At 47.2% G+C, this 24,918-nt stretch overlaps 1 protein-coding gene across 4 annotated transcripts in view; it reads right to left on the bottom strand.

The window, feature by feature from the left end:
- The window catches only part of TBC1D19 (TBC1 domain family member 19), a 503,848-nt gene that overhangs the window by 284,063 nt on the left and 194,867 nt on the right, over window positions 1-24,918 (bottom strand). For all 4 annotated transcript variants that reach the window (XM_063922181.1, XM_063922190.1, XM_063922171.1 and 1 more), the window contains one exon: window positions 6,903-6,949. In XM_063922181.1, coding sequence (XP_063778251.1) covers window positions 6,903-6,949 — 47 coding nt within the window. The remainder of the gene's footprint in view (window positions 1-6,902; window positions 6,950-24,918) is intronic.

The raw sequence follows: 24,918 nt of genomic DNA, 5'->3' as shown, positions 1-24,918 counted from the left end.
TTTGAGGGGGAAAAATGAATTTATTCCATTTTGGAATAAGGCTGTAACATAACAAAATGTGGAAAAAGGGAAGCGTTGTGAATACTTTCCGGATGCACTGTATATTATATATCTATATTCACAGAAAAATGCCCTTATCTTGCGCCAATGAGTACAAGCTGCAGGTCTAGGACGGTCCCTTGTTAGCAAGAACCAAAGTGATAAATAAAGCAGTATAGTGTCTGAGGGCCCTAGTTTTAAGATACTTAAATATATAAAGGACTAATTTCCTGAGTTCCCACAGTGAGATAATATTTGTTCTAGATCGTACTCTTAAAAGGTATAAACCCTCTTTCTTAAAATTTCACCCAACACAAAAAAGAGGCCCAATGGACTAATTATATAGAAAATATTGTTTTATTTTCCATAAAAATACAATATATAATAATTATTGACAGTAGCTTCTTACAATACAATAGGCAGCAATAATTCCACAACCGTCAGAGAAGTAGATGTTGATATCACACCTATACTCATGGGGATATGAGCTCACTAGGCGGATGGTATTCTACTGGCTATATGGGTACGGCTTACCGTTAACCCTATGTGTTTCATCCAAAAGGACTTCTTCAGAGATAGACAATATTAGCAATAAATGGATGTGACCTCACATGAAAAAATGAATATTAGATGGACTAGAGTAGACAAGTCTGGATGTATATAGGGATAAAATTTGTTCAATAAAAATAAAAATGCTTGGTAGAAGACAAAATTTGGATTTTTTACTTACCGTAAAATCTCTCTTTCTCTGAGTCCATCTGGGGGACGCTGCACACTTACACTTGGGTTAGAGCAGGCATGTCCAAACTGCGGCCCTCCAGCTGTTGTGAAACTACATATCCCAGCATGCCCTGACACAGTTTTGCTGTCAGAGAATGCTAAAGCTGTGTCAGGGCATGCTGGGATGTGTGGTTTCTCAACAGCTGGAGGGCCGCAGTTTGGACATGCCTCGGTTAGAGAGAGAGAGTGTGTGTGTGTGTGTGTGTGTGTGTGTGTGTGTGTGTGTGTGTGTGTGTGTGTGTGGAGTTTGGCACAAGCTATGAAAAGAACCAACTCCTCCCCCTCTAACTCCTCCCATCAACCCCCTGTTCACAGGAAGTACTCCTCAGTTAAAGTTTAACAAAGCAGAGAGAGAGAAAACAAAAGCAACAATCAATAACCAGACAAAAGGGGAAGGGATTGCAGCATCCCCCAGATGGACTCAGAGAAAGAGATTTTACGGTAAGTAAAAAATCCAAATTTCTCTATCATCCATCTGGGGGACGCTGCGCACTTACACTTGGGTGATATCCCAAAGCAAGCCAAAGAGGGGGGTAAACAGGCGGGAAATCCGCCCCTAAGATCAGACGCCCAACAGAGGCATCCCCCCATACCAAAAGTATGGAAACAATAGAATCCTGTGAAGGTTGCCGCTCTACACAGCTGCACAATAGAGGCACCTCCGCGAACAGCCCAGAAGGCCCCAATGGCCTGAGTCGCACAAGAGGGTCAGGAACAACAGAGGACACATAAGGCTGACGGGTAGCTGATGTGACCCAACGAGCCTCAGTGTTCTTAGAGACCGATCAACATCGCTGGGATGCACCACTAAGAAAAAACAACGTGTCCGTACGGCGAATTTCAAATGTTTTGGTTCACGGTTTGTCTTGAACCCAGGTCTCAATATACACTGGTCTTTAGCATTAGTGCACTGAGCCACAGCTCCTGTGTTGAAAAAAGGAGGAGTTTTGTATGTAAAACCACTCTATCATGATAGAAAAACCAACAAAGGGGGACTGCAGCTAAGGACTGTCAACTCAGAAACACGCAGAGCTGAGGCAATGGGCAAAACAAAACAAAACCACCGCAAGAGGAAAGAACCGTCACCCAACAGAGTCCAGAGGCTGCAACGGAGACACAGGAGCTACACAGGGAAACTGTATATGCAAAAGCTGTGAAGGAAACACCGAACATCCGTAAGAATGTTGGTAACCATCTCTGAAAAAGAAAATCTAGAGCAGAACCCTGCATCTGAGGATAAGAAGGCAAAGTCCTTCTGACAATTGTTCTGTAGAAAGGATAAGAGGCAAAAAAGACTAAGAACTCCAGCTGAGAGGCCTTTATATTCGCACCAAAAGATGAAAAGTTTTACTGAGCACTGTGATTGGTTTGCGAGCCTGAAACATAGTCAGGGCTACCGACTGAGGTAAACTTATTACTCTGATGATGCTGTTCTCCACAATCACGCCGTCACCGTCAGACGAGACAAATCCCAGTGAGGACACAAAGTGAAGATCTGGCCAAAGAGGTACACTACAAGGAGCCTTGGCCACCCTGGTCTGAAGCATTGCAGAGCAGAGTCGACAGGCAAACCCGGAGCGATTTAGTTAGTCCGAAAGAGCCACTGGTCAAATGGGTTGAAGCACTCACTGGATCTTGCCAGAGGCAGAAACAAATATGCCAGATGAAAGTGACAAGGAGCTAACACAGCGTCCATGATTGCCACAAGGGGATACCCGTAGCGATCACCGTAACAAGGAAGTCCATTTAGTAAAGACGAGAAACCCTGAGGTCGATGCCGGCTTGTCACACAGGTACATCAAAATCAGAAAAACCTGTTGGATTATTTCACATTCTTCAGAAAAGCATGACAACCCGGGAAGTCCGCTTCCCAGTTGTCCATTCTGGAACTGGAGACGGACGATATTGCCAGAACCCAAAGTTCTGCCCTCTGCTTTTGTGAGATACCGTTCCGACGGCTCTCCAGCTGCAAGTGCCACTGTACATGTTGATATAGGCCATTGCGGTTTCGAAGTTCGACTGGATGCAAGACCATGCTAATCTTCGCTGTGTCGTTCCAATTATTATTTTTTTTTAGTATATGTGCTGCCAAAGCAAGCACTTGTAGAAAGCCTTGAGCTGAAGCCAAGGCGCTGTGGATTGCCCGGAGATGGAAGTGACATCTCCACTGCGGACCTCAATGTTTTCGAAAACCAGAGTTGAAACCCAAAACCGTAACGTATGAGATTGTGGTTATGACTTTCCATGTCAAGACAGAAAATGGAGTCACATGGGTCAGATGCGGATTGAGTAGACACCAACGAAGATATTGTTGTATTTGAAGTGACAGACTGAACTGTTTATGTAAACTCAATTCTGCCTGGATTAATAACATAGAATTTGAGATTGAAGAATCCAGGCATGAGACCGGGAGAATGGAGCCACCTGTAAAGTCGCCTCTATCTTGCAGAGGAAGTGTATGCCATGGATCACTGACCCCTGAGGAAACTGTAAAAAGAGTGTATACTGGTCTGCAAATCCTGCACTCAGCCAAAAGACCGAGATACCTGGGGTCGAAAAGAAGAACCCTGAACACCATCCTCCTCAAAGTAAGAAATCCAGAACCAAGGTCCACTGTAGATGTGTATGACAAAACGTGCATGGGACGAAGCCCTTTTTGCAACAATCGACCAAATATGGCAGCAATGGGAAAGTAACAATAAAAACTCAATTTTCTAAACAAGCAAATATTATGTGTATATTTGGCATAGTTGTTGGGCTAAGTACAAAAATCTGCAATAGTCCCAGAATACTTGCTATTGTGTATATTATACTATAGGCAGATCACTTGTAAAGTCACCACCCTGTGGGCTTGTTACTGATCACAGCAATAGTCCCACTATCTCAGTGCAAAGAATGACAGTGCTCCCCTCCCCCTCATGCTGAGCTGCTGACATGTGATCAGGAGCTTCCTGCAGGGCTGCTGGGGGCAGGGCCTAAAACGGGTGAGGCAGTTTAGACTGGTTTGAGGGCGCCAAAACACCCAGCAACTCCCTACAAAAAGGTTAATAACAATGTTTCTAGCCAGAGTTGGGCTAGAACTTAGGTCTCTATACATATTGGACTCTTGCACTAGTGTAATTTCAAGAACAAAATCGAGACAGTTTGTCATCGACTTGTTTTTATCCGGCGCTAAAATTAGATGTAACTTAGTATAAATTTAGTGATTAACAGCAGCTGAGTAAAGGCAACTTGCTAGGTTAGTTTCTTGCACTAGTGTGCTGAGCTACAGCCTCATGGCTGAAGAAATACAGAGTCAGGGACTTCGCATGCAGCAAGAAGCTGCACAAAATGACTCCTTCCCGGGACCTGAGGCACTTTATAATACTGCCCTCAGTGTCCCCTCGCCACCGCTGGCCCCAGGAGTCAGCACAGAAACCCCTGAGCCATATACAGTCCTTCATACAGCCCTTACAGTGACCCAGCTAGGGCACAGGAGACATATAGCCAGCAGACACACAGCATGGGGACTCTCTCTGAGGGACTGTCATATGCTAGTATGAGTAGGGTCACAGCCCAGCACTACCTCAGTAGGCTGAGGCTGTTCCTACCTGACCCAGTGCCTCCTCGAATTCTGTGAGCCGAAAGGGAGAGACCCACGGACCTCAGCCGTGTACTGACTCGCCAGAGGCAGTGCAGAGTGAGAAATAGAGCTCACAGAAGCTCTTCTAAACTAACTATTCTCACTCTGGATGTGTTTGTCACCAACATTAAGGACTAAACACCAAACAAGAAAACAATTAGAAATAAAACCTAACTAAAACCTAGGAGCAAAAGAAAAAAAAAAAGTGTGCCTACACTCCAAGGCACAAAACTAAAACTGAGGAGTACTTCCTGTGAACAGGGGGTTGATGGGAGGGGTTAGAGGGGGAGGAGTTAGTTATTTTCATAGCTTGTGCCATACTCACACACTCTAACCCAAGTGTAAGTGCGCAGCGTCCCCCAGATGGACGATAAAGAGATTTCTTCCAAGCCGATATTATAACTCCAAACAGATCTGCAGAGGTTTATAACTCCACACCGGTCTACAGGGATTTACTTAAAACCAGGAAATATATAAACGTTTCTTTCTAGATGGATGGTTTATAGTTTACTTCTCAACACCATCTGTGTGGGTTTTGTAAAAACAAGAATTCCACTCATCTGAACTAAAATCTCATTTATCAGGATAATTTAGTATGGAAGAGGGCAGTAGATATTTAATAAAATAAATTCAGTGTTACTGATATTGCACTCTCATATAATTACCTTTGGAGTCTCGGTTAATTGTTTATTGGTGAAACTATTAATAAGGGTAACTACAGTGGTAGGTGTAGCCCGATAATGCCGCCACGTAATGTCTCTGGCAGCATAATTTTTAGGTTAAATCTCAAAATATAATTCAAAACCAGCGCTCTTGTCAGATTACACCATCAGCATGCCAAGAATATGATGTTACAATTAAACTAGTTAATAGCAATTATTGCAACATAGGTGCTTCATTAATAATCTTATGCACCCTTTCCCATACAGGAAGTGTTTGCAATGAATGTATGTTAATAGTACTACACTGTGAAACTTGTCAACTAATCTATACATAGAGTAAAGGGCCCCATACACTAGAACGATAATGCCAGATTTCATCCAATTTCGGGCATTCGGGCCAATATATCGGGTGAAATCGGGCATTCTAGATGCGTTTCTGATCTGATCCGATGCGCGTTCCCGTGAGGGTCAGATCGGCTCCACTAGATCGTTAGTGCTGCACTCGTGATATGTCGGTTCCTGCAGGCATGGCTGGGATCGCATAAGATATATTGCATGCAAAATGTACCAAATCGTATGGAACCACTCCCGGGAAGCTCCTGGGAGAGTTTAAGGGAAATCACCTCAGACTTCAGCCTCAGACATATCGTTGCAGTGCATGGGGGCCTTTAGCCTTTGATCCATGACATCAACATGTTTAATGCACATCAAACACATATGTTTAGTAAATCCATGCATAGCCTCAGTTGTAGCTAGGTGTTCCTCAGGACAAATGGAGAATTGAATGGTCTTCTTTTACTTTATGCTTTGTCGAGAACATTATGGCATGTGGGAAATAGGAAATACAGAGATTTTTCAGTGTTCATAAAATTGTCCTGCACTGCCGTTGAATTAAAGTGGTAACATTGAGGGGGTTGGGGGCTCTCCTCTGAGTCTTACAGTTCATTGCGAAATGGCATGACCTGCCCTTTCATAATTTTTTTGACAATCTTTATTATTGTTACAGTATCTTCTCAGACAATAACCGACTTTAAACTTTAATTGCACGGCCTCTTATTCTTTCCAGTGGAGCTCCACACCGCACACCATGCACTCAGAATTTACTTACCATATCTTGTATCAGCGTGTCTTTCCTCCGACGAGGCGCCATCTTCCCAGTGACAGCTTCAGAAAGATGGCGCCATGCAGAGCCTTTGCTCTCTTGTGCGCCACAGGGACACCCTTGCCAACACAAGGAAAAATGCAGAGGGGTCCCATCACACAGGCACAGGCCCCATCAGCCGTAAATACGCCCCTTATAACAGTCAACCACTTGCAGCTCTCCACTAATCAGATACTTCTGGTAGAATACACCGTTACACCTGCTCAGACCACTGATGAAGCAGAGAATTAACTTCTCATACGTCCAACATGCATAGAACGGATCTAGGTGCCATCTGGTGTATTAGAACAATTTCTACTATGCATTGGTAAGCAGAACTGATGCTATGCACGGCCTTGAAGTGGCAGCACATGGAAGAATAATGAAATCACCCAGGACTAGAAGACAATGACGCATGCTGCATCCGTATGTGCGCATATCTGATGATCCCTTGATAAATTCTCGTCCACCTTATTCCCACAACAACAAAACATTATTTGCATTTATTTTGAATGTTTTATCTATTTTGTCTGTGTGAACAAAATGTAAAAGACCAACAGCTGTTAATAAAGCCAAAAAATAAAGGTCATATTAAAATGAATTTCAACTTTTACTTGAACTTTCTACATCAACTGCTCTCTACACATAAATACTGTACCTCTAGAAAATCCTTAGGTGCATAAACAGGTCTGAAATTACTCAAGTCTGTGGGAGGAAAGGAGAAAAGAAAATATGTTAAAAATATTATTCCAGTCTTAATTTGTGAGCAGCAATTCAAGCTTAGGACATAAGTTAGCCATCGCTGACATAGACAATGAGGGTAATTCCAAGTTGATCGCAGCAGGAATTTTTTTAGCAGTTGGGCAAAACCATGTGCACTGCAGGGAAGGCAGATATAACATGTGCAGAGAGAGTTAGATTTGGGTGGGGTGTGTTCAATCTGCAATCTAACTTGCAGTGTAAAAATAAAGCAGCCAGTATTTACCCTGCACAGAAACAAAATAACCCACCCAAATCTAACTCTTTCTGCACATGTTATATCTGCCCCCCCCCCCCCCCTCCTGCAGTGCACATGGTTTTGCCCAACTGCTAAAAAATTTCCGGCTGCGATCATCTTGGAATTACCCCCAATACTGCATAAGTAAACCAAGCAGCACTTAGCAGATGAAGCATAAGATAAGACTGTCTAAGCTACTGAGAACCTTCTTTTCAGACGTGCATTTTATGCTGTAACAAGGAGTTCTGCTACAGTACAATGGTTCCTGACTGGGAACACTAGTCAGTCAGGAGATCTTATATCTTCCAGACAATTTCTAGGTAAGATTCCATAAATAACAAACACAAAAAATCAAAAACAAATTGTGAACTTAATGCAAAGTGTCGCTGTGACATGAACCAATCAACCTGTCGTAGGCCTGACAAGTCTTTGCCATAATCCAATTCCCCCTAAACATTACACAATCAGCATTTCTACGTCTCTGCTCGAACTGTAATAATTAATTTGTTTATGCTTTCAACATTTACATGTTCTTTTAGCGCTAGGTCAAAAGAAAAACCATCTATACGCCCAGCCTAACATTAGTTATAGTAGTGTGACACTAAAAAGCTTATTCATTAGTGTATATGGGCCCTCATTCCGAGTTGTTCGCTCGGTATTTTTCATCGCATCGCAATGAAAATCCGCTTAGTACGCATGCGCAATATTCGCACTGCGACTGCGCCAAGTAATTTAACAATGAAGATAGTATTTTTACTCACGGCTTTTTCGTCGCTCCGGCGATGGTAATGTGATTGACAGGAAATGGGTGTTACTGGGCGGAAACACGGCGTTTTATGGGCGTGTGGTTGAAAACGCTACCGTTTCCGGAAAAAACGCAGGAGTGGCTGGAGAAACGGAGGAGTGTCTGGGCGAACGCTGGGTGTGTTTGTGACGTCAAACCAGGAACGACAAGCACTGAACTGATCGCACAGGCAGAGTAAGGTTGAAGTTACTCAGAAACTGCTCAGTAGTTTGTAATCGCAATATTGCGAATACATCGGTCGCAATTTTAAGAAGCTAAGATACACTCCCAGTAGGCGTAGGCTTAGCGTGTGTAACTCTGCTAAATTCGCCTTGCGACCGATCAACTCGGAATGAGGGCCATGGTTCTTTAACTTCTCTCTCTGTTGTAAGTCACAATGGGGAGGGTGGTGGGAGTAAAAAAATAGGATCTCCAACATTTCAGAAAGCTACCTGTGCTAGAGATATAGGACCATGAATTGATTAGAGAAGCTAATGAATTTAGTAAGGTCAAATATAAAATTATTTATCTGTGAAATACAGATGTGTTCTCTTACATCTTTGCTCCGTGCGCTACAAGTCGTGTTACACATAATGCGTGAGTTCAGTGGGGCTCGGTAGCACCGAGCGTCTATTTTTGCTTTTTCAGGCAAAAATGCGTCTTAGATGCAAAATAACGTAATAGGACGCACAAGCAGCTTCTGCTGATTAAAATTACATACAGCATGCCTATATTCTGTCTAAGATGCATTTTCGTGGCAAAAAACAAAACGCTCAACGCTACTTAATCACACGACATTCACACGTTATGCGACTTGTAGCGCACAGAGCAAAGATGAGGGAGGACACATCTGTATATCACATGGAACCCTGCTCACATGCAGCTGATTGACAATGTTCTGAGCCAAGCACTGTCTTCTGTACTCATGCTGAGTGACATCATAGAGTCCTGCTGTGATGTATGTCATTGACATAGCCAGCCTAGTCAGAGCTGGTAAGTCCCAATCCTCCTCTTCTTTTTTGTCTTATTTGCGACCAGCTGAAGTACCCGGCATTGACAGATGAGTTGGATGTAACTTTCAACATATTAAAAATAATTAGTAGGGGGGGCGTGGCCTGGCTGGCAAGCTGGAAGGCTGTGTGTGTGAGGAGCTCCAGGTCCCTGTGCATAAATCAGCCATAAAACCCCTTTTTCCAGCCGTGGTTGGGCTTATATACCCTACTGCCTCTTACCCTGATCCCCTCTGTGCTTGGTGTGTCGGGTCCCGGAGCCGGGGGGGGGCCTCCTGCCTCACTGCGGGTTGGGGCCTGCGCGCCTGACTGAAGCCGGGGGCTAAATTCCAGCTGGGACCCGGACAAGGAGGCCCCGCCGTGGACATCACAAAGCATCTTGCTCAAACTCACCCGAGCTGAAGCCTTTCCTTTGTGCACGGCTCCCCTCTGCCCATTGCGTCCTGGTTGTGGCTTCCGGGTGCGCCGGAGGGACCTCCGAAGCTGACCAGCGGGCTCCCTGGTCCGAGTGAGTGCGGCGGCTTGTTCCCGCCCGGCATCGCGAGAGCTGTGGTGGCTGCGGCGGCAGGTCTCTGTGGGGCCGCGAATGGCTCAGTCGCTGCTGTACCCGGACGGAGCTTGCTCTCCCTTACCCTCCTCACCCGGCGCCGCAGTTCTCCCGGCAGCTGCTGTCTTCGAGCCCTCGCTGGAGATAAGCCAGGGCTCCCCTGGCCTCATCAGGGCGCCGGTGGCCATCTTTGTTTTGGGAAAGGGAAAACCTTTGCATCCCTCAGCAGCAGGCGGTGGGGGTGAGGTGTCCTGGCTACTGGCTGGTCCGGGGCCACCCGCTGGGCTCTACCTCACGTTCCCCTGAAAGTAGCAATAACAGCCATATGCAGTGGGGACCCATCTGATTACATATATTGCCACATCTCAGTGCCTTGGGGCCGCCTGTGTCTGTCCGCTCACTCTTTCATTCTGGGGGACCGACCCACATCAGACAACAGCGGCGGTGACCGGGGGGGACCCCCCAGGGACCGCTACTCTGACACTGGGGGAACCCCTATTATGTTTCTGCCTTGCCCCGGCTGTCTTGTCTTGTTTCACATATGATAACTGCAGCTGGAGCTCCATCTACTGGCGAATTTTGTTGTTTGATTTCAGCTGCCTGAGTGGACCTACTTTTCCTACAATGTGATCTACTAAAGCGTGCCCTGAGTCTTGGGACCTTCTCTCATCGATATTTATGTTATAATTATTACAGCGTTTATTTCCTACTACCGGGACTTTTCTAGCTCTGTAATGCAGTGATCTTTTCAGATCACTCTACTCATATTTCCCATCATGCCCAGAGGTAACAAAAAGCAACATGGAGCGGACCTGAGCCAGAGCCTAAAAAAATATGCTTACTCAAATACTAAGTCCCAGGCGCGGGAGCGCCCTCGCTACCTGATGTCTCGGATTTGTAGGACTCAGACCATTCTCCGTTGACTCGGAAAGACTTACATCTGCTTTTCCGCGAGATTCAGGAGACGAGGAAATCCGTGCAAGCGGAGGTGCACACGGCGATTGCCTCTCTTAAGGCCGACGTTAACGACCTTGGAGACAGAACGGACCACTTGGAGTCTAAACTGGATGAAGTGTTAGCTTTCCAACAAGGTGTGGGTGACGAAAATCAGGGCCTAAAACAGGAGATGGCGGTAATCCTGGAGCGCCAAGAAGATCAAGACAATAGGGCGCCACGTAACAATCTCCGCGTCAGAGGGATCCTGGAGGACGTCGATATGACGTCCCTGCATGCTTACCTTAAGAAATTGTTTGTGCACCTTTCGCCTTCACTTCCAGAAGAACAACTCTTATTGGACCGGGCCCATAGGGCTCTCCGCCCTCGCTCCCAAGACACGGCTCAACCAAGAGACGTTATTCTACGTTGCCATTACTATACGGCCAAGGAGGACATTCTTAGAGAGGCCCGAAAGCTCTCCAAGCTGGAATTCCTGGGGCACTCGCTCCAAATATTTCAGGATATTGCACCTGCCAACCTGCTTAAAAGAAAGGAGTTCAGACCCATTACTTCAGTACTTCGGGACAATAACAATAGTTATAGATGGGGCTTCCCCTTTCGCATTCTGGTGTGGCATCATAACCGCCTCCACTCGGCTAGGGATCTGGCCGAGGCTAAAGGACTCTTACACACCCTGGGCCTCTCTCCTCCACCGGCCCTATCTGAGTCTCCGCGGCGGATGGCCGAGGTTTCCCCCACAGAGTCGATTGCCACTGCCAGACGCTCCTTGAATAGGGACTGGACGAGAGTGCCCTCTACACGGAAATCTGCCTCTGTTGGCCCTCCCACCTGATGCCTTATGTGTCTACTTATTGTTTAATCTTGTACTTTGTTGTTTCTGCGCATGTATATGTAGTGAAACTGTAACCTTTCTCTTTTTTCATTACGTCTACCAGACCTGTTCCCCCCATACCTAACTCATGTCTGTGGGCTTTTCAGCTCTCCCTACTGTATCCGTACATATTGGGGTGAGGGTGGGCTGGGACTCCCCCTACGAGCAATGTACCTTTTTATATTGGTTCTGACGTTTTTTGTTTTATTGTTCGTTGGCTTTATAGCTCACCTAAGCTGATCCCCGTTTCGGCCCTGGGTAGTTATTTGTGTATTACCGGTTACCCTTCCTGGTAGTGGTATTTAGGAAGTTTTGTCCCATTTTAGCTCCTTGTGATATAGGTCCCTGGACTCGGGACGCATGATAGTGGGTGTCTTTCGTCCAGGATGCACCTGGCCCGGCCGGGCCGCGTCCCCATAGCAGGGTATTATACCCGAGTCCGGTTGTTGTCACTTAGTGACCTTTCTCTGTCAATTCCTGACCGGCACGTTAGACCAGATGTGATTTCTTCTGGTCTCCAACCTTCCCTTCTTTCCTACTTTCCTCGACTCTTGTTTCTCTTGTCCCTCTGTCTCCCTTTTCTTGTTCAGGGGTATGAGGATATATACCGTTTGCCAAGTCTGTTTCTGATATTCTTGTTTCAGCTTGTTGCAGAGATGCGGAGTCCGGAGGGAGGAGGTGAAGCGTTCTGAAAACTCGTTCGTCATGGCTCTTAGGATATACTCACATAATGTTAAAGGTTTGAACAGCCCCACCAAACGCACTAAGCTCTTTCTCTCCCTCAAGCAGGCTAAAGGGGATATAGTCTTTTTACAGGAAACCCACTTTAAGAAATCCCTTCATCCTGATTTAAAGTCTAAGTCCTACCCCCTTACATTTCATGCATGTGATGCCACACACAAAAAGAGAGGGGTCTCCATCTTATTAACCGCCCACCTTACTTTCGAGTTTTTGGACAGTTATGTAGATAAATTGGGTAAATGGCTCATTCTTATTGGGAAGTTAAATAATATCCTTTGCACTCTTGTTAATGTCTATGCTCTGAACCAGAACCAGGTCACCTTCTTCAGAAGTTTGAATTCACATCTTACCAGACTTTGTAAGGGCGAGCTTATAGTAGCAGGAGATTTTAATGAGGTTCTTGACGCCTCGTTAGATAGATCCTCCCCTTCTTCTCCCTCCCCTTCTAACCCTAAACGCTCGACCTCGGCATCTCTTGTGCTGTCAGAACTTTTGAAATTTCACCTACTTTTTGACGCATATAGGTTGACTGATCCCCTTACTAGGGACTATACTTTTTATTCCCCTGTCCACAAGTCCTACTCCAGGATAGACATGATCCTACTCAGCCGGGACCTATCCTCTAAATTAAAATCCACTTGTATACATCCTATGATACGGTCTGATCATTGCCCGATCTCTGTCGATCTCCATTCCATTGCCCCCCGTCCCCCACCTGCCTCTTGGCGGTTGAATGATTCCCTATTGCATAGTCCGGAAGTCACTGACCAGATTAAGAGTTGCCTCACGGACTATTTTCTACTTATTGACCTCCCGGAGATTTCACCTATTACCCTATGGGAAGCACATAAGGCTGTCCTCCGTGGCCATCTGATTAGCCAGGCCTCTAGGTTCAAAAAGACTCAGGAAGCTAGTTTCCTTTCACTCTCAACCAAACTCCAGAGCCTTGAGAGACGTCATAAATTGTCCCCTACCCCTGCCAACTTAGAAGCTTTGCTGGACACGAGATCTGCGATCTCGCTCTCCCTGTCGGAGCGCACGGCGAAGACTCTCCAAAAGCTTAATCAGTCCTTCTATGAAAAGGGAGACAAAGCCGATAGACTCTTGGCATCCCGTCTTAGAGCGAGCGGTCACGGAACAATATTTTGGCAGTACATACTGAATCTGGCGAAGTTACGCATGCTCCAGATGCTATAAATGGGGTGTTTCGGGACTATTATGCTAAACTCTATAACTTAGACTCAGCCCCCTCGGGTCCTGGCTCCCCGGAAATTTTAATTTCAGAATTTCTACATAGGGCCGATCTCCCCCGGCTGTCTGAATTCGACTCCTTGGAGCTGAATAAGGATATAACCGACGAGGAGATTGCTGCCGTCCTGAAGAATTTTAAATCCTCTAAAGCAGGGCTGGCCAAACCAGTCCTCGAGATCTACCAACAGTTCATGTTTTCCAGGTCTCCTGGAGATCTGTAGAATTGTCAGTTTGGAATGAATGCATCACATCTTAATTAGTAATGACTACACCTGTGCACCATCTAGGTGGTCTGGAAAATGCGAACTGTTGGTAGATCTCGAGGACCGGTTTGGCCAGCCCTGCTCTAAAGCCCCAGGCCCTGATGGCTTCTCGGCTTCGTATTACAAAAAATTTGGCTCCATTTTGATCCCCCACCTTAGAGTACTGTTTAACGCGGTCCTGCATGGCGCCCCGTTCCCAAGTACTATGCTGGAGGCCAGGGTGATAGTTATCCACAAGGAGGGCAGGGGCCCTCGGGACTGTGCTAATTATCGGCCGATATCCTTATTGAACTTGGATATTAAACTCTATGCCAAAATTTTAGCTTCCCGTCTCAACGGTGTGCTCCCGAGTTTGATACACTATGACCAGGTGGGATTTATCCCTGGCCGTCAAGCCAGGGACAACACTAGAAGAGCGATTGACCTTATCACCAACGGAATATTATCCCCTCCCTTCCCATTATCTAACGGCACGAGACAGGGATGTCCTCTCTCCCCCCCTAGTGTTTGCCATGGTCATAGAACCCTTGGCCGCGATGATAAGAAACTCTGACGGAATTCGGGGTGTGAAGAAGGGCTCACAGGAGTTTAAGATTTCGCTTTTTGCGGATGATGTACTGTTGTCTTTAACTCAGCCGCAGTCTTCTCTCCCCACCTTGTATCAGATCATTGAGGAATATGGTTCCCTGTCGGGCTACAAAATCAATTTTATTAAATCCGAAGCTATGTTATTGCATGTCTCTGTAGATCTTAAATGCTCCCTGCAGTCCTCCTATGACCTTCGTTGGCAGACCAATAAGATTAAATATCTGGGTGTTTATATTACTTCCCACTATAACTCTCTATACTCGGAAAACTTCCCGCGGCTACTTACTAAGATTAAATCGGACTTGGCTAAATGGAGGTCATATTATATCCTGGCTGGGTAGGATTATTGCCCTTAAAATGACAGTAATGCCACAACTTCTCTACCTTTTTCAAACTTGATCTGTGAGGGTTCCGGAGAGGGTTCTTAGGGACGCCCAGTCCTCATTTGTGAAGTTTGTTTGGAACGATAAACCCCCACGTATAGCCTTTCCTGTACTTCGGCTCCCTCGTTCTGAAGGGGGTCGGGGATTCCCCGATGTTAAACTTTATTATCTGGCTAGCCATCTAAGTCAAATGGTGGCTTCTTTTGTGCCCCGAGGCTCTATTGCCTGGGTCGACCTAGCAGCCCTTTCACTGGGGCTTCGCTCACTGGCTTCGCTGTGGGGTCTGGGCAAACCATATCAGCTCACTCTAACGAACCCTTTTCCCTCTCTAAAATTCCATCTTTCTATCTGGCATTAATCTCTCAGGAAATACAATTTGTCCTCCTCCCACTCCCCCCTCACCCCCCTCTGGGATAACCCGGCCTTCCCCGATGGGGTTTCATCTTCTCGTTTCACATCCTGGTTTAGCGCTGGGGTTCACGTGGTATATGATCTCTCTCTCCAAAACCACTGGATGTCGATAGATGATATCAAATGTAAGTTTTCTTCCCTATCCCCTCCCTTTTTTGAATACTTTCAGATCCGACATTTTCTTCTCTCCCTGCCTCAAGATGACGTATTACGGAAGCTTACCTCATTTGAATCCCTATGTATTTAAAAAAACCTTAGGTGGTGGGCTAATTTCACTAATCTGTACTATGGGGGTCATTCCGAGTTGTTCGCTCGCAAGCGGATTTTAGCAGATTTGCTCATGCTAAGCCGCCGCCTACTGGGAGTGAATCTTAGCATCTTAAAATTGCGAACTATGTATTAGCAATATTGCGATTACACACCTCGTAGCAGTTTCTGAGTAGCTCCAGACTTACTCGGCATCTGCGATCAGTTCACTGCTTGTCGTTCCTGGTTTGACGTCACAAACACACCCAGCGTTCGCCCAGACACTCCTCCGTTTCTCCGGCCACTCCTGCGTTTTTTCCGGAAACGGTAGCGTTTGTCCCACACGCCCATAAAACGGCCTGTTTCCGCCCAGTAACACCCATTTCCTGTCAATCACATTACGATCGCCAGAACGATGAAAAAGCCGTAAGTAAAATTCCTAAGTGCATAGCAAATTTACTTGGCGCAGTCGCAGTGCGGACATTGCGCATGCGCATTAAGCGGAAAATCGCTGCGATGCGAAGATTTTTACCGAGCGAACAACTCGGAATGAGGGCCCATGTTGGTTGGAGTTTCCTCGGGATCACAGACCCGACATGAGCGGGAGTGGGAGAGGGACATGGGTCCCCCACCGGACGACGCCTGCTGGGAGGAGGTACGGGAGGGCATAGCTAAAAGTTCTCTCTCTACCCGACTCAAGGAGACATCCTATAAATGATATTATCGGTGGTATTACACCCCGGACAAATTGTCTAGGATGTTCCCTTCTGCTACTCCTGTTTGTTGGCGGGGATGTGGTCAGCGGGGAACTCTTTTCCATATCTGGTGGACTTGTCCACATATAGCCCGGTTCTGGAACAAAGTACTCGATATACTGAAATCCCTCTCTGGCTTAGGACTCGCACTGGACCCTTCGGTATTTTTGTTGGCTCGACCATTCCCAGATCTTGACCCGCTCCTAAATAAACTGTTTTCCCATATTTTTGTGCATGCTAAATCTTTAATTGCCAAAAATTGGAAGGCCTCCGCTGCCCCTACTATCCCTGCCCTGAATAATTATATTTGGTTCGTGGCTAATATGGAGAAGATCACTTATTATCTGCATGACAGTCCCCATAAATTTGAACTGGTCTGGGGCCCCTGGCTGCTCATGATGTCTCCCCCACATTGATGTGCGACACATTCCTTTATTCATGCCACCCGTTTATGGGGTATATGCAATTGCGGTCGAATTTCGGGTCATTTTCGACCAAAAAAAAAAATCGCCTATGCAATTCAGTGCTTTCCGACCAAAAAACGGACTTTCAAAATTCGACTTTTTGAAATTCGACTTTTTGCAAATTCGACTTTTCTGCAATGATACAAGTGCTGCAATTCGACCAAAGCATATTCAATTCAAGTTTGGAAATTCGACAGCAGTGCTTTTAGACAGCAAATTCGTCATTTTCAATCCGCCACACTTTGGAGGGTGAAAACAAATAAAAAAATTTTAAACATGTTTTTTTTTGTGTTTTTTTGGGGGGGAATAGCAGATCTATTTATATTAGAAGGGATTAGGTACTTTTTTTTTTTTTTTTTGGAGGCACAAATATTATTTATATATTTTTTAAAATATTATTTTTTTTTTTTTTATGCTGGAACGGTGAAATCATAAAAAAAAATGGCGTGGGGTCCCCCCTCCAAAGCATAACCAGCCTCGGGCTCTTCGAGCTGGTCCTGGTTCTAAAAATGCGGGGAAAAAATTGACAGGGGATCCCCCGTATTTTTAAAACCAGCACCGGGCTCTGCGCCTGGTGCTGGTGCCAAAAATACGGGGGACAAAAAGAGTAGGGGTCCCCCGTATTTTTAACACCAGCATCGGGCTCCACTAGCTGGACAGATAATGCCACAGCCGGGGGTCACTTTTATGCCGTGCCCTGCGGCCGTGGCATTAAATATCCAACTAGTCACCCCTGGCCGGGGTACCCTGGGGGAGTGGGGACCCCTTCAATCAAGGGGTCCCCCCCCCAGCCACCCAAGGGCCAGGGGTGAAGCCCGAGGCTGTCCCCCCCCATCCAATGGGCTGCGGATGGGGGGGCTGATAGCCTTTTGTGATAATAAAAAGATATTGTTTTTTCCAGTAGTACTACAAGTCCCAGCAAGCCTCCCCCGCAAGCTGGTACTTGGAGAACCACAAGTACCAGCATGCGGGAGAAAAACGGGCCCGCTGGTACCTGTAGTACTACTGGGGGAAAAATACCCAAATAAAAACAGAACACACACACCGTCGACAGTAAAACTTTATTTCATACATCGACACACACATACTTACCTATGTTCACACGCCGACATCGGTCCTCTTCTCCATGTAGAATCCACGGATACCTGAAAAGAAAAGATCAATATACTCACCTCAGCCATGGTCCAGAGATAAATCCACGTACTTGGCAAAAAAACAAACCGAACACCCGCTCCATGCCGGACTGAAAGGGGTCCCATGCTGACACATGGGACACCTTTCCACGAATGAGACCTGTCAGTGACAGCTGTCACAGAAAGGTCTCTAAGCCAATCAGGAAGCGCAACTTCGTTGCGCTCACCTGATTGGCTGTGCGCTGTCTGTACTGTGACAGCACATCGCAAAGCCGCTCCATTACTTTCAATGGTGGGAACTTAGCGGCTAGCGGTAAGGTCACCCGCCGGTCAGCGGCTGACCGGCGGGTGACCCCACCGCTACCCGCAAAGTTCCCACCATTGAAAGTAATGGAGCGGCTTTGCGATGTGCTGTCACAGTACAGACAGCGCACAGCCAATCAGGTGAGCGCCACGGAAGTAGCGCTTCCTGATTGGCTGAAGGGACGTCAGTGACAGGAGTCACGTGATGTCCCGGCATTCGGGAGAAAGGGGTCTGATGTGAAAGCATTGGACCCCTTTCTAGTCCGGTATGGAGCGGGTTTTTGCGTTTTTTTTTTTTTAAACAAGTACGTGGATTTTACTCTCTGGACGTGGATTTATCTCTGGACGCTGGAAGGTGAGTATAATTTTTTCACAGGTACCCTCGGATCGTCGGAGACCGTGGCAGTCGGCGTGTCAACATAGGTAAGTATGTGTGTGTCGGTAGTGTGTAATAAAGTTTTACCAGCGGACCCGTTTTTCTCCCGCATGCTGGTACTTGTGGTTCTCCAAGTACCAGCTTGCGGGGGAGGCTTGCTGGGACTTGTAGTACTGCTGGAAAAAACAATATCTTTTTATTATCACAAAAGGCTATCAGCCCCCCCATCCGCAGCCCATTGGATGGGGGGGGACAGCCTCGGGCTTCACCCCTGGCCCTTGGGTGGCTGGGGGGGGGGACCCCTTGATTGAAGGGGTCCCCACTCCCCCAGGGTACCCCGGCCAGGGGTGACTAGTTGGATATTTAATGCCACGGCCGCAGGGCACGGCATAAAAGTGACCCCCGGCTGTGGCATTATCTGTCCAGCTAGTGGAGCCCGATGCTGGTGTTAAAAATACGGGGGACCCCTACTCTTTTTGTCCCCCGTATTTTTGGCACCAGCACCAGGCGCAGAGCCCGGTGCTGGTTTTAAAAATACGGGGGATACCTGGCCAATTTTTCCCCTGCATTTTTAGAACCAGGACCAGCTCGATGAGCCCGAGGCTGGTTATGCTTTGGAGGGGGGACCCCACGCCATTTTTTTTTCGGGTTTTTCACGTTTTTTTACCGTTTTTTAAAATCGCGGCAAAATCCGCCAAATCGGCCGATTTTCGCCCGCAACTCTGGCGAATCCGTTTTTCATTGAATATGGTGAATTCCGGAAGCCACCTTCCGGGATTCACCTGTCGAATTGAGTCGAATTAAAAAACGGCGAAAATTGCCGCGAATTCGACCGCAATTGCATATACCCCTATATCTAGCCATGCTGTTCCTGGATCCTCCCTCCGGACGCCATCCGGCTCTTCTCATTATTTGATAGTTATTGACCAATGCCTGACTCGTATACCTATATCTATATTGGTATGTTTATGCATTACGTATTGTTATCTTTGGTATACTTTTCTCCCTATGGCCTAGATCGGCCCTGTCTTTTGCTTCGGTGCTTGTCCTTTTCTACTTTCCCCCTGCTCACCTCCCTTTCTCTCTTCCCCTCGCTCTTCCTTGTTTCTTTCTCCCTCGCAATGGGTCCCCTCTTGCGGGACTTCTTTGTTTGTTTTTTTCTCTAAACTGTAAATGTTTTTGGAAAAAAAAAATCCACGGAGACTGGTTTTCGCCTTTTTTTGTACAATTGAATCTGTTTTGTATACTTTCTTTGTCTCTCCTGGTATAAATAAAGAGTTTAAAAAAAATAATAATAATTAGTAGCTCTGCCAGCGCACCCACGAGGTGTCTGCCCAGTGCCATTTTTGTTTTTGGAGTCATCCGTAGCCCTGATCACCAGCTTTTCTTTCTGTCCAGTTTTCTAATCACTCTTTAGTCTTTCTAATCACATTTTTCACAGAAAAAAAACATTAAAAAAAGGTGCTCGGCGCTACAGAGTTTAGCCACGGCATGACGCGACTTCAAGGGATGTATAGCGTGACTGCAGCAAGGATGTAAGAGGACACCTCTGTAAAGTCTTCAGTTATGTGGGAGAGAACAGAACTGGATATCGGATGTAGGTGTGAAGGAAACGGTGGTCAGATACGGGACTGATTCTCTATGCATTGATGTCCATGGATCTAGTACATGCAAAGATGGGAATTTGCACACTTTTATGTACGTCCGACCTATTCGGAGTCCAAACTCATGGGGGGACGTTTACTCTGTGAAATTAGTTGTTTCAGGGTGTCAACAATGCAAGCACATGAAACGGCCCTGTCTTGGGATTGTCAAGGGAATGTTATGGGAGTGTAGTGGGCGTGTACAGAGAAGGGAAGCCTGCTCTTGACAGACAACTTGCACTTAGGTTGGAGCTGGTGCAAGTGATGCTGCAATGGCCTGTGGAAAATCAATGAGTGGCACAGGTTTCCACTTATGGATATACAAACACACACATTAACATTACAGATCCTTCAGGCTGCTTTCACTGCGGGTACACAGCAGGTTCACCTTTTCCCTGTCCATGGCACTGAAGAAGGGTGAGGGGGGTCACATTACAGACTGAAATCTGCATAGTACAGCCTCCACTGCATTAATCTCCTATATAATAGCCCCGAGTGACTGTGTGTATAACGCTGGGCTTGGCTAGGAGCTCTCATTGGTTAAGCAGCAGGTCTATCACACCCAGTCCACAGCTGATTGAGCGAGAAACGCTCTCCCACACAGGTTGCATCCAATGGGAGGCTCTGCCCTTTGGCTGCTGTGTGTTCCCAGAGCAGGATTAACAATGGGGCTGATGGAGCTGCAGCTCCAGGTCTACACACCAAAATAGGCCCACTGCATCTGCAGCAACATACCCTCCAACAATTGACACATAAAAATCGGTACAAATAAAAAAAGGGGCGTGGTCACGGGTAAAGTTGTGTGGCCACGCCCCTTTTCCTATACTTTCAATGGAAGTTTGGAGAGCCAAAAATCAGTACAGACCATAAAAAAGGTACTGTACCTGTCAAAAAGGTACAGATGGAGGGTATGCCACTGCATCTGCAGCAAGACTCTGCGCTGTAGATATGGGGGGAAAAAATAAGATTTTACTCACCGGTAAATCTATTTCTCGTAGTCCGTAGTGGATGCTGGGACTCCGTAAGGACCATGGGGAATAGCGGCTCCGCAGGAGACTGGGCACAACTAAAAGAAAGCTTTAGACTACTGGTGTGCACTGGCTCCTCCCACTATGACCCTCCTCCAGACTTCAGTTAGGATACTGTGCCCGGAAGAGCTGACACAATAAGGAAGGATTTTGAATCCCGGGTAAGACTCATGCCAGCCACACCAATCACACCGTATAACTCGTGATACAATACCCAGTTAACAGTATGATAACAACTGAGCCTCTCAACAGATGGCTCAACAATAACCCTTTAGTTAGGCAATAACTATATACAAGTATTGCAGACAATCCGCACTTGGGATGGGCGCCCAGCATCCACTACGGACTACGAGAAATAGATTTACCGGTGAGTAAAATCTTATTTTCTCTGACGTCCTAAGTGGATGCTGGGACTCCGTAAGGACCATGGGGATTATACCAAAGCTCCCAAACGGGCGGGAGAGTGCGGATGACTCTGCAGCACCGAATGGGCAAACTCTAGGTCCTCCTCAGCCAGGGTATCAAACTTGTAGAATTTAGCAAATGTGTTTGACCCCGACCAAGTAGCTGCTCGGCAAAGTTGTAGAGCCGAGACCCCTCGGGCAGCCGCCCAAGAAGAGCCCACTTTCCTCGTGGAATGGGCTTTCACTGATTTAGGATGCGGCAGTCCAGCCGCAGAATGTGCAAGCTGAATCGTACTACAGATCCAGCGAGCAATAGTCTGCTTTGAAGCAGGTGCACCCAACTTGTTGGGCGCATACAGGATAAATAGCGAGTCAGTCTTTCTGACTCCCGCAGTCCTGGAAACATAAATTTTCAGGGCCCTGACTACGTCCAACAACTTGGAAGCCTCCAAGTCTTTAGTAGCCGCAGGCACCACGATAGGTTGGTTCAGATGAAAGGCTGATACCACCTTAGGGAGAAATTGGGGACGAGTTTGAACTTCAGGTAGTGAAGTCTGTTCTTTCTGGAAGAAAATCGATAGAGCCGAAATCTGGACCTTAATGGAACCCAATTTTAGGCCCATAGTCACCCCTGACTGTAGGAAGTGCAGGAAACGGCCCAGCTGAAATTCCTCCGTTGGGGCCTTCCTGGCCTCACACCACGCAACATATTTTCGCCATATGCGGTGATAATGGTTTGCGGTTACTTCTTTCCTAGCTTTAATCAGCGTAGGAATGACTTCCTCCGGAATGCCCTTTTCCTTCAGGATCCGGTGTTCAACCGCCATGCCGTCAAACGCAGCCGCGGTAAGTCTTGGAACAGACAGGGCCCCTGCTGCAGCAGGTCCTGTCTGAGCGGCATAGGCCATGGGTCCTCTGACATCATTTCTTGAAGTTCCGTGTACCAAGCTCTTCTTGGCCAATCCGGAACAATGAGTATAGTTCTTACTCCTCTTCTCCTTATTATCCTCAGTACCTTTGGTATGAGAGGAAGAGGAGGGAACACATAAACCGACCGGTACACCCACGGTGTCACTAGAGCGTCCACAGCTATCGCCTGCGGGTCTCTCGACCTGGCGCAATATCTTTCTAGCTTTTTGTTGAGGCGGGACGCCATCATGTCCACCTGGGGCCTTTCCCAACGGTTTACAATCAGTTGGAAGACTTCTGGATGAAGTCCCCACTCTCCCGGGTGGAGGTCGTGCCTGCTGAGGAAGTCTGCTTCCCAGTTGTCCACTCCCGGAATGAACACTGCTGACAGTGCTAACACGTGATTTTCCGCCCATCGGAGAATCCTTGTGGCTTCTGCCATCGCCGTCCTGCTTCTCGTGCCGCCCTGTCGGTTTACATGGGCGACGGCCGTGATGTTGTCTGACTGGATCAGTACCGGCTGGTTTTGAAGCAGGGGTTTTGCCTGATTTAGGGCATTGTAAATGGCCCTCAGTTCCAGAATATTTATGTGTAGGGAAGTCTCCTGACTCAACCATAGTCCTTGGAAGTTTCTTCCCTGTGTGACTGCCCCCCAGCCTCGAAGGCTGGCATCCGTGGTCACCAGGACCCAGTCCTGTATGCCGAATCTGCGGCCCTCTAGAAGATGAGCACTCTGCAGCCACCACAGCAGAGACACCCTGGTCCTTGGAGACAGGGTTATCAGCCGATGCATCTGAAGATGCGATCCTGACCACTTGTCCAACAGGTCCCACTGAAAGGTTCTCGCATGGAACCTGCCGAATGGAATCGCTTCGTAGGAAGCTACCATCTTTCCCAGGATCCGCGTGCAGTGATGCACCGACACCTGTTTTGGTTTTAGGAGGCCTCTGACTAGAGATGACAGCTCCTTGGCCTTCTCCTCCGGGAGAAACACTTTTTTCTGTTCTGTGTCCAGAACCATCCCCAGGAACAGTAGACGTGTCGTAGGGACCAGCTGTGACTTTGGAATATTTAGAATCCAGCCGTGCTGTTGTAGCACCTCCCGAGATAGTGCTACCCCGACCAACAACTGCTCCCTGGACCTCGCCTTTATCAGGAGATCGTCCAAGTACGGGATAATTAAAACTCCCTTCTTTCGAAGGAGTATCATCATTTCGGCCATTACCTTGGTAAAGACCCTCGGAGCCGTGGATAGACCGAACGGCAACGTCTGGAATTGGTAATGACAATCCTGTACCACAAATCTGAGGTACTCTTGGTGAGGATGGTAAATGGGGACATGCAGGTAAGCATCCTTGATGTCCAGTGATACCATGTAATCCCCCTCGTCCAGGCTTGCAATAACCGCCCTGAGCGATTCCATCTTGAACTTGAATTTTTTTATATATGTGTTCAAGGATTTCAAATTTAAAATGGGTCTCACCGAACCGTCCGGTTTCGGCACCACAAACATTGTTGAATAGTAACCCCGTCCTTGTTGAAGTAGGGGCACCTTTACTATCACCTGCTGGGAATACAGCTTGTGAATTGCCTCTAACACTGCCTCCCTGCCTGAGGGAGTTGTTGGCAAGGCAGATTTGAGGAAACGGCGGGGGGGAGACGTCTCGAATTGCAGCTTGTACCCCTGAGATACTACTTGAAAGATCCAGGGATCCACCCGTGAGCGAGCCCACTGATCGCTGAAATTTCTGAGACGGGCCTCCACCATACCTGGCTCCGCCTGTGGAGCCCCAGCGTCATGCTGTGGACTTAGAGGAAGCGGGGGGAGGACTTTTGCTCCTGGGAACTGGCTGTATGCTGCAGCTTTTTCCCTCTACCTCTGCCTCTGGGCAGAAAGGACGCACCTTTAACCCGCTTGCCCTTATTGGGCCGAAAGGACTGTACCTGATAATACGGTGCTTTCTTTGGCTGTGAGGGAACATGGGGTAGAAATGTAGACTTCCCAGCCGTTGCTGTGGAAACGAGGTCCGAGAGACCATCCCCGAACAACTCCTCACCCTTATAAGGCAAAACTTCCATGTGCCTTTTAGAATCTGCATCTCCAGTCCACTGCCGAGTCCATAACCCTCTCCTGGCAGAAATGGACATTGCACTTATTTTGGATGCCAGCCGGCAAATATCACTCTGTGCATCCCTCATGTATAAGAGTGCTTCTTTAATATGCTCTACGGTTAGCAATATCGTGTCCCTGTCTAGGGTATCAATATTTTCCGACAGGGAATCTGACCACGCAGCTGCAGCACTGCACATCCATGCTGACGCAATAGCTGGTCTCAGTATAACACCTGTGTGTGTATATATAGACTTCAGGATAGCCTCCTGCTTTCTATCAGCAGATTCCTTCAGGGCGGCCGTATCCGAAACGGTAGTGCCACCTTCTTTGACAAGCGTGTGAGCGCTTTATCCACCCTAGGGGATGTTTCCCAACGTGACCTATCCTCTGGCGGGAAAGGGTACGCCATTAGTAACCTCTTAGAAATTACCATTTTCTTATCGGGGGAAGCCCACGCTTCTTCACACACTTCATTTAATTCCTCAGATGGAGGAAAA

The sequence above is a fragment of the Pseudophryne corroboree genome, chromosome 1 (assembly GCF_028390025.1).
Source record: "Pseudophryne corroboree isolate aPseCor3 chromosome 1, aPseCor3.hap2, whole genome shotgun sequence".
NCBI classification, from domain to species: domain Eukaryota; kingdom Metazoa; phylum Chordata; class Amphibia; order Anura; family Myobatrachidae; genus Pseudophryne; species Pseudophryne corroboree.
This window is presented reverse-complemented; position numbering and strand designations above follow the sequence as displayed.